The sequence below is a fragment of the Mobula hypostoma genome, chromosome 12 (assembly GCF_963921235.1).
Source record: "Mobula hypostoma chromosome 12, sMobHyp1.1, whole genome shotgun sequence".
Lineage (NCBI taxonomy): Eukaryota > Metazoa > Chordata > Chondrichthyes > Myliobatiformes > Myliobatidae > Mobula > Mobula hypostoma.
The window spans coordinates 31,590,239-31,612,417 of NC_086108.1; the positions used below are offsets into that span (position 1 = coordinate 31,590,239).

At 41.3% G+C, this 22,179-nt stretch overlaps 1 protein-coding gene across 3 annotated transcripts in view; it reads right to left on the minus strand.

Moving 5' to 3' along the window:
- The window catches only part of LOC134355128 (tumor necrosis factor ligand superfamily member 6-like), a 32,469-nt gene extending 12,357 nt beyond the window's left edge, over positions 1–20,112 (minus strand). The window contains exons 1-4 of one of the 3 annotated variants that reach the window (XM_063064885.1): positions 19,844–20,112; positions 12,925–12,964; positions 12,752–12,808; positions 10,576–11,976 (exon numbers count right to left, since the gene is read on the minus strand). In XM_063064885.1, coding sequence (XP_062920955.1) covers positions 11,579–11,976; positions 12,752–12,808; positions 12,925–12,964; positions 19,844–20,035 — 687 coding nt within the window. In that variant the 5' untranslated portion in view covers positions 20,036–20,112 and the 3' untranslated portion in view covers positions 10,576–11,578. Of the gene's footprint in view, positions 1–10,575; positions 11,977–12,751; positions 12,809–12,924; positions 12,965–13,046; positions 13,348–19,843 lie in introns of those variants that run through there. The other 2 variants (XM_063064884.1, XM_063064886.1) reach the window with 2 other exon arrangements.
- Between the last annotated feature and the right edge of the window lie 2,067 nt (positions 20,113–22,179).

Genomic DNA, 22,179 nt, shown 5'->3' on the forward strand with positions numbered 1-22,179 from the left:
ATGGTCTACTTCTGCACTTATTGTCTATTGTCTATTGACTCCTGCTCTTTTGTGAGTTTTATAAATGACTTAGATGAGGAAATGGAAAAGTGGATTAGTAAGTTGCAGATGACACAAAGATTGGTGGTGTGGGTAGCATAGAATATTGACATAGGTTACAAGAGACATTGATAGGACACAGAGCTCAGCTGGTAAGTGCAGAAGGAGTATAGTCCGGAAAAGTGTAAAATGATTCACTTTGGAAGGTTGAGCCTGTAGGCAGAGTACAAAGTTACTGGCAGCACAGGTTGATAGGGTGGTTGAGAAGGCTTATGGTGCACTGGCTTCATTAGTTGGAGAACTGAGCTCAAGAGCCACAAGGCAGTGTTTAAAGAGCATGTCTTTTCAGGATAGATTAGCAAGCTAGGGCTATTTGCTTTGGAGTAAAGGAGGATGAGAGGTGACTTGATAGAGATGTACAAGATAATAAGAGGCATAAACAGAGCTGAGAATTAGTGTCTTTTTCCCAGAGAGGGAATGGCCAATACTGTACAAGAAGAGAGATTTTGAAGGTGATCAGAGGAAAGTATAGAGGAGATCTCAGAGGTAGGTTATTGCACAGAGAGATAAGTGTACTGTTGGGAGCTGTGGTGGAGGTACATACATTAGTGAAATCTGAGACACATTTAGACAGACACATGGATGAAAGAAAAATGGTGTGCTATGTAGGATCGAAGGGTTGGATTGATCTTGAACGAGGTTAAAACGTCGGCAGAGTATTGTTGGCCGAAAGGCCTGTAGTGTGCTATACTGTTCTGTGTCCTATATATCTGCAGTCTTTATGCAGATAAAATCTTCAAAGGGACAAATCAATGCACGTGAACTATTTGTATACTTCAATTAATGGTAATTTCATGGTTACATAATTAGGCCATATGGTCAGATAAAATAGTGATATATGATGTAAGAAAGAGCAGAGAAAGATTGCTGCTGGGAAAGTTAGAACATCCTTCTGTACCCTGCAATTCTTACAATAAATAGAATTTATCAAAACCCCAGAATGTATCCAAACTGTTACAAGAATCTCCCCTTGTAATAGTCATCAGAGAGGCACAGAGAGATATGTAATTATCGCTAGGTACCTTTATTGTCTCAACGGAAGAACATATGAACGTACACAATCAATAGCTGTGTGTGTACCTGTTAAGTTTTCCAACCTTCCATGAACAGTTAAAGAACAGAAAATATAATACCAATTGTATGAAGTTGAATTCATGTCTAGTCATTGAATATAAGAACAGAAGCAGGAATGAACACCTTCTTGCACCATTTCCTTTTCCCTAAATTGCCTTAAAATCTGTTGATCTTGGCTTTGCTCAGCAACTGAGACAATATTTTTTTGGTAGAAAATTTCAAATATTTGGTACCTTCTGGGAGAAGAAATCACTTTGCATCTTAATCCTAAATAGCCAATTTTTGGGAGACATTGATCCTTGCATCTGGACTTCCCAGAAAGAACATCCCTCTATCCACTTGTAAAACTTCATCAATTTCAATGATATCAATCTTCATTTATGCAAACTCTAGTGAGTATATGTTGAGTCTGCATAACCTCTTCTGATATCACAACTCTGACCTCCAGCCCAGAATCTAATCTAGTGAAACTTTGCTGAACTTCTTCAATCACATTGAATTATCCTCATCTTTTATTTTCCCTTTCCTAATCAGTTTTTTTGGATCTCCTTTGCCAAAAGCTGAAATATTCCCTTTCTTCAATTTTTCACACCTTGTGGAGACAATGCTTATCTTTATTCATGACCTGCACCATTGACATGGAACATGCACAAAATGCTGGAGGAAATCAACAGGTCAGGCAGTGTATATGGCATCTCCATCTGTCTATCTTCAGCATTTTGTGTGTGTTCCATAGATGTTGCCTGACCTTCTGAGTTCCTCCAGTATTTTGTGTTTGGTGCTCTGGATTTCCAACATCTGCAAAATCCCTTGTGTTTACCATTGACTTGGATAGCTTCCATCCACCTAATTCCATGTCTGCTTTCAACAGTTACTTCCCATTACCATTATTGTAAGTTACCAAGGCATTGCTGGAATGAGTTAAATGCATCAGGTATGTCAGGTGTTCAGTGACTAGATCAATACATTGTTCTTATAGCAATACTGTCATCTTAGGTACAGCTGGTCCAACTATTTCCTTTCATGTTGGACCAAAAGGGTACTAGGGATGAAAGGCTTCAGTCTCATGGAGAAAACGCAGGTGTTCTCTTTGGAAAATGAAAGATTAAGCAGGAATTTGATAGAGATTCTCAAAATATTGAAGTTGAAAGAAAATATTGCTGAGGTCGGTAGATATTGAGTAGTTGGCTGAAAATTGCAAAAAAAAAGCTGCAGTTGCGGGAAATCTGAAATAAAAATGGAAGATGCTCGAAACACTCCTGAGGTATAAAGCATCTGTGGAAAGAGAAAAAGTTAACATTTCAAGTCTGGAATCTTTCATCAGAACTGCAGTTGCATTTGCTTCCTGTCTGCCTCCCGCCAAGTGGCAAAAGAGTTTAAGTTTTGTTTTGGTGATGACTATTATCTTTAAGATGGCATTCCTGTGAAATTCTATTTTAATTTGAGAAATACCACAATATACCTTTCATGTATCTCAATGATGACTCAAAGAACCAGAATCCAAAAGGCAGGAGCAAGAGCTGGGAATTAGGAGTGACATTTGGCTGCCATGGACATAATGACATTTCTGTGATGTCTATGATGGGATCTCACCTATGAAAAGGATTTCTGCCTTCATGTGGAGATGCAAAGCTTTTCCTTTGAAGTTATTCAAGATTTGCCAACTGTCAGAAGACTTACTCTATCATCTAAACTACCCATTTTACATGCAGCACTGAACTACTTCTAAGGTGATAAAATAAATGCCAATGTTAATTCGTAGATTGCACAAATAGACACTGCAGCCTACTCCTATCAATCACTTGCAGAAGCACTCTGCTTGCAGAGGATTTGAGATCTTGCCTTATCACATGTTGGGACAACTGGAGTCTAACCCTATGCCACCTTTTGATCTGAATCTGTTGTTTACATTTTTGCCTGAGTACTTCTTAATTGCTACAAAGGTGAAAATGAACAAACATTTGGTTAAAGGAAATGAGATAAAGATTGGGTGAGCAGCCGTATTTTATGCACCAAAGATTTTATGATTAACCTCACTTAATCAGTGCAAGTGATCTTTTATAATGTTGATAAAGGAAACGCAGCAATCTTCTCCATATTAGTATGTCATCTTTTGTGAACAAGATGTCGGAAACTGTTTGCTTGCAGATAAATTATTCACAATACAACTGTAAAATCAATATAGAAGTCCAAAGAACGCCAAATTACAAAGTGTTCAATGAACCATCTTGGAATACCATATTCAATGTAGGCAAACGACACAGAAGAGACACGCATTTACAAATCTGATAAAGGTCACATGATCTATTTTAGTGACATTGCTTAAAACCATAGAACCATAGAAACTACAGCACAGAAACAGGCCCTTTGGCCCTTCTTGGCTGTGCCGAACCATTTTCTGCCTAGTCCCACTGACCTGCACACGGACCATATCCCTCCATACACCTCCCATCCATGTATCTGTCCAATTTATTCTTAAATGTTAAAAAAGAACCCGCATTTACCACCTCGTCTGGCAGCTCATTCCATACTCCCACCGCTCTCTGTGTGAAGAAGCCCCCCCTAATGTTCCCTTTAAACTTTTCCCCCCTCACCCTTAACCCATGTCCTCTGGTTTTTTTTCCCCCCTTGCCTCAGTGGAAAAAGCCTGCTTGCATTCACTCTATCTATACCCATGATAATTTTATATACTATCAAATCTCTCCTCATTCTTCTACGCTCCAGGGAATGAAGTCCTAACCTATTCAACCTTTCTCTGTAGCTGAGTTTCTCAAGTCCCGGCAACATCCTTGTAAACCTTCTCTGCGCTTTTTCAACCTTATTTATATCCTTCCTGTAATTTGGTGACCAAAACTGAACACAATACTCCAGATTCGGCCTCACCAATGCCGACTTATAACAGTCCAGCTCTTATACTCAATACTTCGATTAATAAAGGCCAATGTACCAAAAGCTCTCTTTACGACCCTATCTACCTGTGACGACACTTTTAGGGAATTTTGTATCTGTATTCCCAGATCCCTCTGTTCCACTGCACTCCTCAGTGCCTTACCATTAACCCTGTATGTTCTACCTTGGTTTGTCCTTCCAACATGCAATACCTCACACTTGTCAGTATTAAACTCCATCTGCCATTTTTCAGCCCATTTTTCCAGCTGGTCCAAGTCCCTCTGCAGGCTCTGAAAACCTTCCTCACTGTCTACTACACCTCCAATCTTTGTATCGTCAGCAAACTTGCTGATCCAGTTTACCACATTATCATCCAGATCATTGATATAGATGACAAATAACAATGGACCCAGCACTGATCTCTGTGGCACACCACTAGTCACAGGCCTCCACTCAGAGAAGCAATTCTCTACCACCACTCTCTGGCTTTTTCCATCGAGCCAATGTCTAATCCAATTTACCACCTCTCCATGTATACCTAGCGACTGAATTTTCCTAACTAACATCCCATGCGGGACCTTGTCAAAGGCCTTACTGAAGTCCATGTAGACAATATCCACTGCCTTCCCTTCATCCACTTTCCTGGTAACCTCCTCGAAAAACTCCAACAGATTGGTCAAACACGACCTACCACGCACAAAGCCATGTTGACTCTCCCTAATAAGCCCCTGTCTATCCAAATGCTTGTAGATTCTGTCTCTTAGTACTCCCTCCAATAACTTACCTACTACTGACGTTAAACTCACCGGCCTATAATTTCCCGGATTACTTTTTGATCCTTTTTTAAACAACGGAACAACATGAGGCACTCTCCAATCCTCCAGCACTTCACCCGTAGACAGAGACATTTTAAATATTTCAGCCAGGGCCCCCGCAATTTCAACACTAGTCTCCTTCAAGGTCCGAGGGAGCACTCTGTCAGGTCCCGGGGATTTATCCACTTTTATTTTCCTCAAGACAGCAAGGACCTCCTCCTTTTCAATCTGTACAGTTTCTATGGTCTCACTACTTGATTCCCTCAATTCCATAGATTTCATGCCAACTTCCTTAGTAAATACAGACGCAAAAAACCTATTTAAGATCTCCCCCACTTCCTTTGGTTCCGCACAAAGCCGACCACTCTGATCTTCAAGAGGACCAATTTTATCCTTTACAATCCTTTTGCTCTTAATATACTTGTAAAAGCTCTTTGGATTATCCTTCACTTTGACTGCCAAGGCAACCTCATGTCTTCTTTTTGCCCTCCTGATTTCTTTCTTAAGTATTTTCTTGCACTTCTTATACTCCTCAAGCACCTGATTTACCCCCTGTTTCCTATACATTTCATACAACTCCCTCTTCTTCTTTATCAGAGTTGCAATATCCCTTGAGAACCAAGGTTCCTTATTCCTATTCAATTTGCCTTTGATCCTGACAGGAACATACAACTCTGCACTCTCAAAATGTCCCCTTTGAAGGCTTCCCACCTACCAATCAGATCTTTGCCAGAGAACAACCTGTTCCAATCCATGCTTTTTAGATCCTTTCTCATTTCTTCAAATTTCGCCTTCTTCCAGTTCAGAACCTCAACCCTAGGACCAGATCTATCCTTGTCCATGATCAAATTGAAACTAATGGTGTTGTGATCACTGGAACCAAGGTGCTCCCCTACACAGACTTCTGTCACTTGCCCTAATTCATTTCCTAACAGGAGATCCAATGTTGCATCCCCTCTAGTTGGTACCTCTATCGATTGATTTAGAAAACTTTCCTGAACACATTTTACAAACTCTAAACCAACTAGACCCCTAACAGTATGGGAGTCCCAATCAATGTATGGAAAATTAAAATCCCCTACCACCACAACTTTATGTTTCCTGCAGTTGCCTGCTATCTCTCTGCAGATTTTCTCTTCCAAGTCTCGTTAACTATTGGGTGGTCTGTAATACAATCCCACTAATGTGGCCATACCTTTCCTGTTTCTCAGCTCCACCCATAAGGACTCAGTAGTCAAGCCCTCTAATCTGTCCTGCCTGAGCACTGCTGTAATATTTTCCCTATCAAGCAGTGCTACTCCCCCACCTTTCATTCCTCTGCCTCGATCACATCTGAAACATCGGAACCCTGGAATATTAAGCTGCCAGTCCTGCCCCTCCTGTAGCCAAGTTTCACTAATTGCTACAACATCATAATTCCACGTGTCAATCCACGCCCTCAACTCATCCGCCTTCCCCGCAATACTCCTAGCATTGAAATATATATACCTCAGAAGATTTTTACCACCACTCACAACCTTTCCATCAGCGGATTTGCTTAAACTTTCCATATCATTTATTTTCACCCCAGCCACACTGTCAGCTCTGGCACTCTGGTTCCCATCCCCCTGCAAATCTAGTTTAAAGCCTCCCCAATAGCACTAACAAATCTCCCTGAAAGGATATTGGTCCCCCTGTGGTTCAAGTGTAACCCGTCTCTCTTGTACAGGTCCCACCTGCCCCAGAAGAGGTCCCAATGATCCTGAAATCTGAAACCCTGCCCCCTACACCAGTTCCTCAGCCACTTGTTCCTCCTCCAGAGCATCCTATTCCTACCCTCACTGGCATCTAGCACAGTATTAAGTAAAAGTAATACATATTAAAGCATAAGTATTATGCAAGACCCTTAGGGAACTCCCCTTGAATACACAAAAATACTGTAGTTGAAAATTTTGCATCAATTTGAGAGAGCAAATGCAGTTTTGGATTCTCCTTTCTACTGATAAATGGATGGAATTTATTAATAAGACCATAAGACCATAAGATATAGGAGCAGAATTATGCCATTTGGCCCATCGAGTTTGCTCCGCCATCTCATCATGGCTGATCCATTTTCTCTCTCAGCACTGATCATCTGCCCTCTCCCCATATCCCTTCATGCACTGACTAATCAAAAATATATCAACTTCTGACTTATGACTTGGCCTCCACAGCGGTCTTTGGCAACAAATGCCACAGATTCACCATTCTCTGGCAAAGGAAATTGCTTCTCGTCACCATTCTAAAAGGATGCCCCTCTATTCTGAGGCTGTGTCCTCTAGTCTTAAACTCTCCCACCACAGGAAACATTCTCTCCACATCCGTTCTATCAAGCCTCTCAAAATTCGATAGGTTTCAATAAGGTCACCCCTCATTCCTCTGAATTCCAGTGAGTAGAAGCCATGAGTCATCAAACACTTTTCATATGACAAGCCATTCAATCTCAGAATCATTTGCGTGAACCTCCTCGAACTCTCTCTAATGTCAGCACATCCTTTCTAAGTTAAGGGGACCAATACTCCAAGTGAGGCCCACCAGTACTTTATAAAGCCTCAACATTATATCCTGACTTTTATATTCTAATCCTCTTGAATTGAATGCTAACATTGCCTTTGCCTTCCTCACCATTGACTCAGCCTGCAAATTAACCTTTAGGGAATTCTGCACAAGGACTCCCAAATCCCTTTGTACCTCAGATTTTTGAATTTTCTCTCCATTTTGAAAATAGTTAACCCTTTCATTTCTTCTACCAAAGCGCAAGAGCGACACTGTATTCCATCTGCCACTCCTTTGCCCATCCTCCAAATCTGTGAAAGTCCTCCTATAGCCTCTCTACTTCTTCAAAACTACCTGCTTCTCCACCTGTCTTCGTATCATCCACAAACTTGGCCACAAAGCCATCAGTTCCATGTTCCAAGTCATTGAAATATAATGTAAAAAGAAGCGGTACCAACACAGACCCCTGTGGAACACGTCACCAGCAGCCAACCAGAAAAGGCTCCCTTTATTAGCACTGTTTGCTTCCTGTTAACTAGCCACTGCTTTATCTATGCCAGTATCTTTCCTGAAATACCATGGGCTCTTAACTTGTTAAGTAGCATCATGAGTGGATCTTGTCAAAGGCCTTCTGAAAATCCAAGTACACAACACCTATCGATTCTTCTTTGTCTATCCTACTTGATGTTTCTTCAAAGAATTCCAATGGATTTGTCAGGCAAGATTTTCCTTGAAGCAACCATGCTGAATACAGCCTATTTTGTTATATGCCTCCAAAACCACATCCTAACCAATCGAAACCAACATCTTCCCAACCACTGAAGTCAGACTTACTAGCCTATAATTCCCTTTCTTCTGCCCCTCTCTCTTCTTGAAGAGCGGAGTGACATTTGCAATTTTCCATTCCTTCAGAACTATACAAAAAAATCAATTGATTCTTGAAAGATCATTACTAGGTCCTCCACAACCTCTTCAGCTACCTCTTTCAGAACCCTGGGGTATACACCATCTGGTCCAAGTAATATATCTACCTTCAGATCTTTCATTTTCCTAAGAAACTTCTCTTTAGTCATGGTAACTTCACTCACTTCTTCCCCTTGACACATAGAAACATAGAAAATAGGTGCAGGAGTAGGCCATTCGGCCCTTTGAGCCTGCACCGCACACTTCCGGCATACTGCTGGTGTCTTTCACTGTGAAGACTGATGCAAAATACTTATTCAGTTCATATGCCATTTCCTTATCCCCCATTGCTACCACTCCAGCATAATTTTCCAGTGATCTGATATCCACTCTCACTCTCTTTTTGTGCCTGAAGAAACTTTTGATATCCTCTTTAATTTTATTGTCTAACTTTTACCTTTGTCTCCTGCAACCTAGGGGTGACTATCTCCCTGTAGCTCATTATCTATCACCTCCTCATGAGCTGAAGGACATCAGGCTGCAGCTCCTGCTCCTTTAGAGATTCTCTGAGGAACTGCAGTTCGGTTCACCTGAGGAAGGTGTGCTTATCCGAGCGATTGGAGGTCTCCCAGATTTCACACATCTCTCACACACAGTACAAACCACCACGCATGGAGCCATTCTCACTTCACTAGAATGCCTAACAGATGAAGAACAAAGAATTAAGAACAAAAAGAGAGACTTGCAAGATACTTTACCCTGCCCAAGCCTAATGAGCCAAAGCCACTCCAAACACTGACCCACTCACAACAACGGCTGCTCCACTTGCATGTGCATTATTTTTATTTGCCCTTTCTAATGAATCCCACTTGGTGATCAGTTGCTCTCCAACTCCAAAATATTGCCGTGAAGTTCGGCCTTTTTAATCTTGAGTGTGGACCCGATCCAAAAGGTGGCTCTCTTCACATATCCCTGCTTGGTGATTGGTCACAGCACAACTCCGTTAACGGATAGCTTGTGAAAATTCTTCTGGTGAAAGGTGGCTACAAAAATTAAAAAATTACAAGATTTGTCATTGGCCGTATTCTGCACCAGTAGGAGGAAATTCGAGTCAATGAGTTTGAGACAGTTTGAAAAATCTCCCAAAAAAATAGAATTTTGCATTTTCACCTTTCAGAAGCCTGACTGACAAGGCCAAGCTTTCTTGTCCACCAGTACAGAAACAGAAACTGCTGGAAACACTGAACAGCTCAGGCAGCATCTTTGGAAAGAGAGTTAATACTCCAGGTCTGAGTCCTTTGACCTTACACAATTTAGATCAAATGAAGAGTTCATTGTAGCACAAAGTAGTCATAATGTTGCTAAACTGAAATAGTGATTAGGGTTAGATTATCTGTGATAGAGTGAGACCACACAGGGCAGTGAGAGGATGGTTACATTTCATTGTTTGTTTATGTGTTAAAAAAGAGACTGGAACATTCTCGGCAAGTCACACTCTATTAATAGAGCAAAGACAACCGAGCAAAAAAATGTAGATGCATGACCGGCAGAGAGGACCAGCTCTGACAGTTACTTTAAATTGGAAAATTCAATATTGCATCCAGAAGGCCACAACGTACCCAGATAGAAGTTAGGCATTGCTTCTGAAGTTTGCATTGGGCCCTGTTGTAACTCTGCAGGAGGCCATGGTCCAGGGAGGAAGTGGCACAGAAAATTAAAGTGTCCGGCAACAGGAGCTGAGGATCACCCCTGTGACAATGTGCACAATGATCATCCAATCTGCACTTGGTTTTTGCGGTGTAGCAGAGAAAACCTTGTCAATCCCATATGAGTCCTTGCCAGTAGCCTTAATGGTATCAGCATTATTTTGTTGTCTGCTGGAATTCCTCATGGAACAACAAGGGCATAAGTGTAATTACATAATACTGAAATTAAAAGCCAAGGATCCAATGGTGACACATGAAGCAATTGGTGAAAAGCTTAAATGGTTCATTTCTGTCACTCAGGAGAAGAAATCAACCATTATAGGAGTTTCTGATTCCTGAGCCACCAATGTGTTCAGCTCGAAGTTCCCTCCTCAGTTCAGGGTCCAATAGGGGCAGACTATAAATGTTGGCTTTACTTATTTTTTACTAACTTGCTTATATCATGCGAGCAACTGCTATGCTACCTTTAACCTACTAATCGTCAGTAACATCAGTACAGATTCCAAGCCTTCATATAAAAATATACACACGAAAGCATGTAAGGTTTTACTTTGAAAGAATATTTATTGCATGCATTTTGCTTTTTTACAGGAATACTTGCAGGTATTATGAATTTGATACTAAATATAACTTGTGAACTGTGCAATAAAAGCAAAATTAAAACAATAGAAGTTACACCTTTAATGTCTTAACTCAACCAAAGAGCAACGATCAAGAACATTTCACAACTTCAGTTTGGCAAACACATTTGATACTCAGACTGTTTAATAATGCAAAGCACTGATTCAGTGCATGATGCTGATGCAAAAGTGGGGTCTGCTTCTGTTCTGTATGGGAAGCTATGAATGGCTGTAAGGAGAAGGGATTTTAAAGCAAACTCCATTGCCAAGGCAACAGGTGCTTCTATCTTCACTTGGAGATAATTAAGAGGCCTGACTGCCCTCAGTTAGGGAAGGTTCAAATACACAACCTCCATTGCAATGTTAAATACTGGATGGAGTGAGAGAACAATTCTCATGTGGGAAACACTTAAAGGACAAATATTAGAGCTGGGAATATTCAGGGTTCCTCGAACAAAAGATGGTGAAAGTCTGGGATTCGATTCATTCTTCCCAAATCTGCTGAGGATTAAAATATCAAAACTGAAATTAATGAAAACTTATTAGATTTGTGTACTAATGATATGAACACCTGTGGTACTGGCTTTAAATTTGATGACCATTTCTTTAGCTGACTGCTGGTAAAAAAAAAGAAACAACTGAACACATTGTCCAGATACAGCCAGGAAGTATGAGGCGCTTAATGGCTACACACGTTTAAATTTTAATTCAGCTTAAAGGCAGAAGTGAATATTGAAAATAAGAGAAACACACTGAGGTTTATATTTCGATAAATGGATTACAAAAGCATTTCTCCTGTTTTCTAAATAATACATAGCTTGCAATGATTTTTGTAGTTTGCAAAGGAAATAATGATCTTGTGGTCAAAGCATTGTGAAACTTTTCAACTTCCTTGCTGTCGCAATGACTGCTAGGCCTTCACTACATGTCAAGGTCATATGCACCTTGAAATCATGATCTAAATCTTGTAGATTCCAAAGAAGGTCATAAGCTCATCAGCACTGACCATTGTTGGATCCGAGACTTGAACAAACAACTCAACTCCTTCTCTCAGGTGAAATATTCCAGCCTGAAATGTGGTCTTCCCCCAAAATCCATGGCCACTGCAGAAGTTCATCTCTTGCACTCTCATCAGAGTCTGGTCGAGCTGGTAAGTGGCATCGTGTTTAAGAATGGTTTGGTGCAATGGCATCTGAGGGCATTTTATTCCTCGGAAGTAGATTTTTGAATAAATGTAGTATTTTCCAGTTTTATTGATGATCAGTGTTCCATTCCTGTATGCAAGCCCTTGTATAAAAGCATTGCCCATCTGAATCTCCCACATCAATCTATTGGAATGACCAGCCGTTGCCTTCCCTGTAATTGCATGTTGATGTTATTCTTGCATTTACATGCAATGAATCAAAAAAATTTGCATCAATATATGCCAGTCAATTTGCTCAAGTAAGCCAGAAGTATTGTCCATAATTCTAGGATAAGTATATTTTAATATATTAATTTCACTTTTCCTTTGTCATTTGACTAACATTAATAGCACAGAAAAAAAAACAACAATGTTATGCCAACAACAGGAATTCTGCAGATGCTGGAAATTCAAGCAACACACATCAAAGTTGCTGGTGAACACAGCAGGCCAGGCAGCATCTCTAGGAAGAGGTACAGTCGACGTTTCAGGCCGAGACCCTTCATCAGGACTGTTGTGCCAATGTTTTAACCTGCTCCATGATCAATCTGATTCTTCCCTCCTACACAGCCTATAACCCTCCATTTTTCTTTCATTAATTTGCCTAAGAATCCTTTCAATGTCGCTAATGTATCATCTTCTACTACCGTCCCTGACAGTGCATTCCAGACACTTACTGCTCACTCTGTATCTAAGATCTATCTCTGACATCTCCTCTAAGTTTTTTTTCCATTCACCTCTGATATTAATCATTCCCACCTGATTGTTTCTAATATTCTACTTCACCATTACTCCCCTTTCATTCTATTGTTTTAATTAACATTTAACTATTTTCTTTCACCTTATTCCCTAATTAATATATTTCCCCCCACTTTTTCCCCAGCCTTTTCTCCTGGTCTCCAGTTTCCCAGTTCAATTATTTATAGAACGAACAGAATAACAACAAACCTGTAAGATGAGCGGCCCTTTTAATGTCACCCTCTGCCTCGCTCTTCTTTGCAGTTCCTACAAGACAGCAAACGTAGACCATAACAATCAGCTTCCTGCAAACCCATGAATCTTCTTCAATGAATGAAAAAGACAATTACAAATTCGTAATTGAAAAAGAAGTTTGTACTTGCCAGTAAGCTTCTGTGGTGTGTTCTGCGGACTGCTGTTGATCTACAAATATTACAAGAACTGAGAGTAAATAGATCTTCAATACACACACTTTAAATAAGCAAGACATGCACAGTTAAATTACCTGGTTCATTTGGGTTACTTCTTGGTGCAGGTTGTGCAAGCTGTTTATGGTAAAAGCAAGTCCAGCCAGTGCCAATATGAGCATGACAGCGTTTACTGAAGCGCAGGCTGATATACACTTCATTTTCTTTTGAATTCTAGGTACTGGAAAGGGCAAGGGCCCTGCTGATGTCACCCTACTGGCAGCAAGGTCCTGACCTTCCCGCATTTCCAGAGATTGGAGGTTCCTGTGCTCCATGTCTGAAAGCGATCTGGCAAATAGAACAATGTGTAGCCCCCAGAGGCTTCCGTTCGTTCTGCTGGCGGGCAGGTTGCTCGCCTGTTATAAATTGTTGACCTGCGTTGTTTCCTTTATTTCTTGGTGTAAGTAGATGGGTATTTCAAAGCCAGAGACCGCATGGACCTTGCATGTTTTGATGTAGACTTAGTTTCAAGTTAGCAACTCCACCCACCAATACAGGCCTTTGCACAAGGACCAAAGCATTAATCATAATAATATTTGTTATAGCCTTATGTAGGCAGTGACAAATTACTCAACATTTTTAATCCTTTTACTTGAATCATATAACTACTCCAGATGTAATGTTGTACACATCTGCAGACTGCTACCATCTTTCCTTTTAATATCCTTTTAAGCTGAAGAGCAATCAGCTTCTTGCTAAGAGAGGAAGTGAACACGTAGAGCTCTGTTTTGAGACCACAAGCAGTGAGGTTATGCAAGAGCAAATATGCAGTAAGCTTCAGTTAGGAGACTGAATGAAATACATCAAAGCTTAGTGAAGATGCAGAGCTCAAAATGGAGTGACTGCTTCATGCCCCCAACAAAACCCCCAAAACAAACACTCTGATCCATGTCCTGTAACAGGGAAAGGTTATCTGGTGGACAAATGTAAAGACTGGAAGCTGTGCTCTAAGACTTCTTGAAATAAATTGAGGAATCCCTGCCCAGCAGAGAAGCATTCCGGATCATATTGAAGAGAGTGTCGGATCACTGGCCTTCAGCAGTCTGGGAGATGATGTAGGAAGTGGCAATGTTGTAGTTGAACAAGACACTCCTGGAGTATTGTGCACAGTTTTATTACTCTGTTATAGGAGAGACATCGATAATGGAAAGAGTGCCGAGATTTATAAGGATACTGCCCGATGCTTGAGTGAGAGAGAGAGAGATTGGGCTGGCTAGGACTTTACTCCTTGGAAGGTAGGAGATTGAGTGGCTTCCTTATAGAGGCATATTAAATCACAAGGGGTATAGATAGTGTGAATGCACACAATTAATTATCAGGAATAAGTGATTGCCAAGGTATATGGATCATATGGGACACAACAGGGTACGGGATGTCTGGAATCGGGTCCTGAATATTCTGAAGGGGGAGGGTGAGCAGCCAGTTGTCTTGGTACCTGTTGGTATCAATGACACAGATAAGACAAAGGAGGAGGTCCTGAAGAGAGATTTCCAGGAGTTAGGAAGGAAGCTGAGAAGCAGGACCTCCAGGGTAGTAATCTCGGGATTGCTACCTGTGCCACGTGCTAGTGAGGGCAAGAATATTAGGATCAGGCAGATGAATGTGTGGCTGAGAGACTGGTGCTGGGGACAGGGCTTCAGATTCTTGGATAATTGGGATCTCTTCTGGGGGAAGTATGACCTGTTCGAAAAGGACGGGTTACACCTGAACCCGAAGGGGACCAATATCTTGGCAGGAAAGTTTAATAGAGCTGTCAGGGAGGGTTTAAACTAATTTGGCAGGGGGATGGGAACCGGAATGACAGAGCGGAGGAAGGGGAAAACAGAAATAAATCTAAGATAGTGAGCAGTAAAGATGTCAGGAAAGACAGGCAGGCGATGGGGCAAATTTGTAGCCATTGGGATGAGTTGCAGTGCAATAAAGTTGTAGTGAAATCAAAGTGAAAAGTACCAAATACTGGTCTTAAGGTGTTATACTTAAATGCACGCAGCATAAGGAATAAGGTGGATGATCTTGTCATACAGCTACAGATTGGCAGGTATGATATTGTGGCCATCACTGAGACGTGGCTAAAGGATGCATGTCTCTGGGAGCTGAACATCCAAGGATACACGGTGTATCGGAAGGATAGGAAGGTAGGCAGAGGGGGAGGTGTGGCTTTATTGGTAAGAAATTACATTAAATCATTAGAAAGAGGTGATATAGGATCGGAAGGTGCAGAATCTTTATGGGTTGAGCTAAGAAATCGCAAGGGTGAAAGGACCCTGATGGCAGTTATCTATAGGCCTCCAAACAGCTGCAGGGATGTGAACTACAAATTACAACAGGAAATAGAAAAGGCTTGTCAGAAGGGCAGTGTTATGATAATTGTGGGGGATTTTAACATGCAAGCGGATTGGAAAAATCAGGTCGGCACTGGATCTCAAGAGAGAGAATTTGTAGAATGTCTGCGAGATGGCTTTTTAGAACAGCTTGTTGTTGAGCCCACTAGGGGATTGGCTGTACTGGATTGGGTATTGTGTAATGAACCGGAGGTGATTAGAGAGATTGAGGTGAAGGAACCCTTAGGTGACAGTGATCATAACATGACTGAGTTCACTGTGAAATTTGAAAAAGAGAAGCCAAAATCTGATGTGTCGGTATTTCAGTGGAGTAATGGAAATTACAGTGGCATGAGAGAGGAACTGGCCAAAGTTGACTGGAAAGGGACACTGGCGGGAAAGACGGCAGAGCAGCAGTAGCTGGAGTTTATGCGAGAAGTGAGGAAGGTGCAAGACAGGTATATTCCAAAAAAGAAGAAATTTTCAAATGGAAAAAGGATGCAACCGTGGTTGACAAGAGAAGTCAAAGCCAAAGTTAAAGCAGAGGAGAGGGCATACAAGGAACCAAAAATTAGTGGGAAGACAGAGGATTGGGAAGTTTTTAAAACCTTACAAAAAGAGACTAAGAAGGTCATTAAGAGGGAAAAGATTAACTACGAAAGGAAGCTAGCAAATAATATCAAAGAGGATACTACAAGCTTTTTCAAGTATATAAAGGGTAAAAGACACGTGAGAGTAGATATAGGACCGATAGAAAATGATGCTGGAGAAATTGTAATGGGAGATAAGGAGATGGCAGAGGAACTGAATGAGTATTTTGTATCAGTCTTCACTGAGGAAGACATCAGCAGTATACCAGACACTCAAGGATGGCAGGGAAGAGAAGTGTGCACAGTCACAATTACGACAGAGAAAGTACTCAGGAAACTGAATAGTCTAAAGGTAGATAAATCTCCCGGACCAGATGGAATGCACCCGTGTGTTCTGAAGGAAGTAGCTGTGGAGATTGCAGAGGCATTAGCGATAATCTTTCAAAAGTCGATAGATTCTGGCATGGTTCCAGAGGACTTGAAGATTGCAAATGTCACGCCGCTATTTAAGAAGGAGAGAAGGAAGCAAAAAGGAAATTATAGACCTGTTAGCTTGACATCGGTTGTTGGGAAGTTGTTGGAGTCGATTATCAAGGATGAGGTTACAGAGTACCTGGAGGCATATGACAAGATAGGCAGAACTCAGCATGGATTCCTTAAAGGAAAATCCTGCCTGACAAATCTATTACAATTTTTTGAGGAAATTACCAGTAGGCTAGACAAGGGAGATGCAGTGGATGTTGTATATTTGGATTTTCAGAAGGCCTTTGACAAGGTGCCACACATGAGGCTACTTAACAAGATAAGAGCCCATGGAATTACGGGAAAGTTGCATATGTGGTTAGAGCATTGGCTGATTGGCAGGAAACAGAGAGTGGGAATAAAGGGATCCTACTCTGGTTGGCTGCCGGTTACCAGTGGTGTTCCACAGGGGTCTGTGTTGGAGCCGCTTCTTTTTACATTGTACATCAACGATTTGGATTATGGAATAGATGGCTTTGTGGCTAAGTTTGCTGATGATACAAAGGTAGGCGTAGGGGCTGGTATTGCTAAGGAAACTGAGAGTCTGCAGCGAGACTTGGATAGATTGGAAGAATGGGCAAAGAGGTGGCAAATGAAATACAATGTTGGAAAGTGTATGGTTATGCACTTTGGCAGAAGAAATAAACAGGCAGACTATTATTTAAATGGGGAAAGAATTCAAAGTTCTGAGATGCAACGGGACTTGGGAGTCCTCGTACAGGATACCCTTAAGGTTAATCTCCAGGTTGAGTCGGTAGTGAAGAAGGCGAATGCAATGTTGGCATTCATTTCTAAAGGAGTAGAGTATAGGAGCAGGGATGTGATGTTGAGGCTCTATAAGGCACTGGTGAGACCTCACTTGGAGTACTGTGGGCAGTTTTAGTCTCCCTATTTAAGAAAGGATGTGCTGACGTTGGAGAGGGTACAGAGAAGATTCAACAGAATGATTCTGGGAATGAGAGGGTTAACATATGAGGAATGTTTGTCCGCTCTTGGACTGTATTCCTTGGAGTTTAGAAGAATGAGGGGAGACCTCATAGAAACGTTTCAAAAGTTGAAAAGCATGGACAGAGTAGATGTGACAAAGTTGTTTCCCATGATGGGGGAGTCTAGTACGAGAGGGCATGACTTAAGGATTGAAGGGCACCCATTCAGAACAGAGATATGAAGAAATTTTTTTAGCCAGAGGGTGGTGAATCTGTGGAATTTGTTGCCACGGGCGGCAGTGGAGGCCAAGTCATTGGGTGTATTTAAGGCAGAGATTGATAGGAATCCGAGTAACCAGGGCATCAAAGGTTATGGTGAGAAGGCGGGGGAGTGGGACTAAATGGGAGAATGGATCAGCTCATGATAAAATGTCGGAGCAGACTCGATGGGCCGAATGGCCGACTTCTGCTCCTTTGTCTTATGGTGTTATGGTCTAACATTAGACAAGGCAGGGATCTAATTCCAAAATGTAAATCTAACAACTTCTGGTACAGGAAATCCGAAAGAAAAACAGAAAATGCTGGAAACACTCAACAGATAAGGCAGCATCATTGGGAAAAGAAAAGGATTTAATATTTCAAGGTAAAGACCCTTTATCAGAAACAGGTAGGCTCTATGAGTCTTGGACCTGAAATACTAATTCGATCTTTGTTTTTACAGATTCTGCCTGACATTTCTATATTTTATATGTAAGGGATCTAAACTCAATAGCTTTGAGTTAATAGGAAAAGGAATGTGTGATTAACCAATGTCTGTTGTGAGCATGGCAGCAGCATGGCCCATGGTCATCACACTACATTTAGACTGTTAGAGTGAGTTTTTGGGTAGGTGATTCATTTACACTTAAATGACTCTGTCCACCAGTCTTCTATTTGACTAAGTACTGTGGATTGAGCTCACAACAATGTATTTCCTAAAAGCTGTGAATTTCGGGATACTAGCTAGATGCTGCAGATGGAAGTGTGAAGTTTACAAGTAGTTTCGAAGACAGTATTATCTATACTTTATAATATTAATTGTCCTCTATGTTAGCACGTAAAATGCCAAATAAACGTATTGTGGATTTAACTTGCATTCCTAAATGGCTGTGGATACCAACCCAGACATGTTGGCGTCGGAAGGAAGGAAAGGAAGGAAAATCAGAAGGTGTGATGTTTTGTATGTAGCTACAAAAGGAAGCATTGTTTATGCATTGTCTATAACTTTTTAAGTAGCGATTTCCTTTGTGTTTAGCATATAAATATCGAGCCCACATTGGGCTAGGAGACCTTTCTACTGAAAGTGTCTCCGTCCGTATGATGCATGCTGTACCTTGTTGTGTTGAATAAAGAAGCTGCTTTGTATCTACCAGTGACTCTGTCTCTCCGGTGATTTCATCCACGCCACAACATTAGACAACGGCCAGTATTAAACCACATCGATGAATCAGAATCTGATTTATTATCGCCGACATTCGTCTTGAAATTTGTTGTTTTGTGGCAGCAGTAGTGACAGAAATAAAATATCACTACAGGTTGCAAAAAATTAAATGAATAAACACAAAGTGCGAAGGAGAAATTGCGAGAAGGTGTTGGTTGACTGTTCAGAAATCTGATGGCTAAGGGGAAGAAGCTGTTCTTAAAATTTTGAGAGCAGGTATTCAGCCTCCTGTACCTCCTCTCTGTTGCTAGTAATGTGAAGAGGGCATGTCCCAGATTATCAGTCTGTAACTTTCAAAGCATTCATTACAATAATTATTAAATTAATAATTCCCTTCTTTGGCAGCAAGTTAGAACTGATGAATAAAAATTTACCATTATTTTTTACCCGAGGGCAGGGGTTCCCAGCCTGAAGTCCACAGACCCCTCAGTTAACGGCCAGGGTCCATGGCATAAAAAGGCTTGGGAACCCCTCCCCTCAGGGCGCTGAATGATTGTTTTCATATTTTCCTACAGCATAGAAGAAGCCCATTTGAAACCATTTTATCTCGCAGAGCAATCACATTCCCCAACTAAACTCCCTGTAACCTATTCTCACCCAACCCCCAGATTCTACCAGTCACCTACACACTAAATGACATTTACAGTGGGTCACTCAATTATCTGGAATGTGAGAGGGAATTGCACACCGGGAGAACACCCGAGCAGATACAAAGCAAGCTTGTAAACTCCACAAAGACAAAATCAAGATCAGCAACCTTGGTCACTAGAGCTGTGAGACAGTGGATTTATTCACTGTAGCACCATATCCCATGCAAATCAGAAATCTAATTCCCTTCTATCTGAGCTTTTCACAAACTTGAAACTTAATCAAAAAGGGAAAGAGTTACATTTTTTAGCTGGCGTGGACAGAATCAATATTGGCTAACAAATAACTCTCAGAATGGAGGCTGTATTTTAAAAATACCTTACCAACTTAAGCTGCAGTATGACATACCTGCTTGAGGTTGTTAATGTCCTGTTGTAATTTGAAGATGTAAATTGTACTCCCAGCAAGCCAAGTCAGTGCTATAAAAACCAAAACTGGAATGAACTTGGTGGCAGCCCTTTCTATTTTTACTTTCTTCTCCGTCTCGTTTTGCGAATTCAGATGCTTAGGTGTTGCTCCATTGTTCAAAGACGTCATCATGTCAACACTTGCTTTAATTCTTGAATTACCTGGTCTCTCATTCAAAATAACTTCAGAATTCAAGCTATGCTCCTTTGAAAAGCTGAACCTTTAAAAGTGGATTCAATGAAACTTCCCTATAAAGCTAAGAATGAACTGGAAGTGAAAGTGGAGAGTTATGCAAGATTTAAATAGATAGTAATTCAGTCATGGCTCAGATCATTTGCTAGAAACCCAAACACTACTAAAAGTATTTGCTGATATAGATCAATGCAGCGAATCCTTGTCAATTTCTGCAAATAGCAGGAGAATTTTTTATGCATATGACATACAATGAGACATGAATGTCAGGATTGTGAATCGTTGGACTTCAGCACAGTTATAAATGGACCCGTTACAAGTGTAAGCTTACAGATAGTGTGAGCTTTTAAAAACACTTGCATCAGGCAGTGGGTCTCTAGTAGAATGCCCAAACTGGGCCGTGTCAGAGAGCGAGTAACTAAGGCACCATGTGTCTTTGTCTCAAGACCTAGGCGTAACACCCTTGGCAAGAGAAATGATCAAAATGGTCAACAGACCCCGAGGAAAGTGGAACACTTTACCTCAATCGTTGGAGACATCCTGTCCATTAACCCGAGGTTATTTTCAGCATCATTCCAAGTAGGCCAATTGCATCAAATGCCACTTGATTTCTTCAGTTTTTTTATATGCCTCTCAGTACTGCAGTTGTAATGTCAAACAATTGGGAAGGAGGTACAGGAGCCTTAGATCCCATGCCACCATATTCAGGAACAGTTATTAACCTTCAACCATCAGACTCCTGAACAGCGTGGATAACTTCACTCACCTCAAATCTGAACTAATTCCACAACCTATGGTCTCACTTTCAAGGACTCATGTTCGCAGTATTATTTACTTCTGTTTTGTTTGCACAATTTGTAACAATGTGCAGAATATTTTGTGTTTACGACTTACTGCATACATGCTCTCTCTTAAGCTTTTACTGAAGATTGAACTGACCAGGTCAAACAACATCTGTGGAGGCAAGGGGATGGCCAATGTTCCAGATCCAGACTCTGCACTAGGAATGAGAATTGTAGAGCAAAGATTGCCAGTAGAAAAAGGTGAAAGGGAGGGGTGAGGCAGTGGGCTGGGAGGTGATGGGTGGAAACATAATAAAAGAAATGTTTGGGGTAAATAGAGGTGAGGAGAGAGGGGGAAGGTAGAAACAGAACCTTGTAGGTGATAGCTGAGACCAGGTATGACAAGGGAGGGATGACAGCTGGGGGATGGTAATGCCTAGGATTTGGGAGTGTATTGAAAAGAGGAATCAAAGGATAAAGCTTATGGCCTGACTAGTGGTAGTGAGAAATGAACACAGGGGGAGTGAGTTACCCTTTCTACACCTACCATGCAGAGTATCTCTTCCTTTGGTTACTCTTTCCATCCCTCAGAACACCCCCACCTCTGTTACTTGAACTCATCACACTTTCTCATCAGATTTCTTTGGACACTTGCACGTGCACACACACACACACACACACACACACACACGCGCGCGTTTCTTCTCTCTTTGTTCATCTTTGTTATCTTCACCCCCTCCATTATCTGGTTCAACATCTTACCCACCAGCCCCTGTCTTACCCATTCCTCTCACTACTACGCTCTGGCAATCTTTTTACTATACTCTCATCCGGAGGTGGGGCCTCGACCCAAATCATCAACTATCCCTTTGTCTCCGCAGATGCTGCTTGAATCACCAAGTTCTTCCAGAGTTTATTTTTTGTTGTATATTCCAGCATCTGTGGTCTCTTGTGTCTATGAAGCTCTTACCTTGTTGTGAAGCACGCATTACGCTGCTGTCCAATATGATTATACACACAAATACTGAAGAAACAGCCTGTCGATTCTATTATTACATAGGGATTTAACAATGGCTGATGTCAGACCTACTGTCAGGCCTGCACAGTCTGGTACCTCCCAGTCTCCACCCAGCTAACGGGAGTTACCTTCTACTCATTTCCAACTCATCACCTGCAGCCTATTTAAACCCAGCTCCCATCCACAGTCCTTGTTTACCCTCCAAAGCAGCCAGCCTCAACTATTTGCTCCTGGCCTTCAGTTACCTTGTTTCCTTGTTGCCTTAAGTATCCATTCTCCCTTAT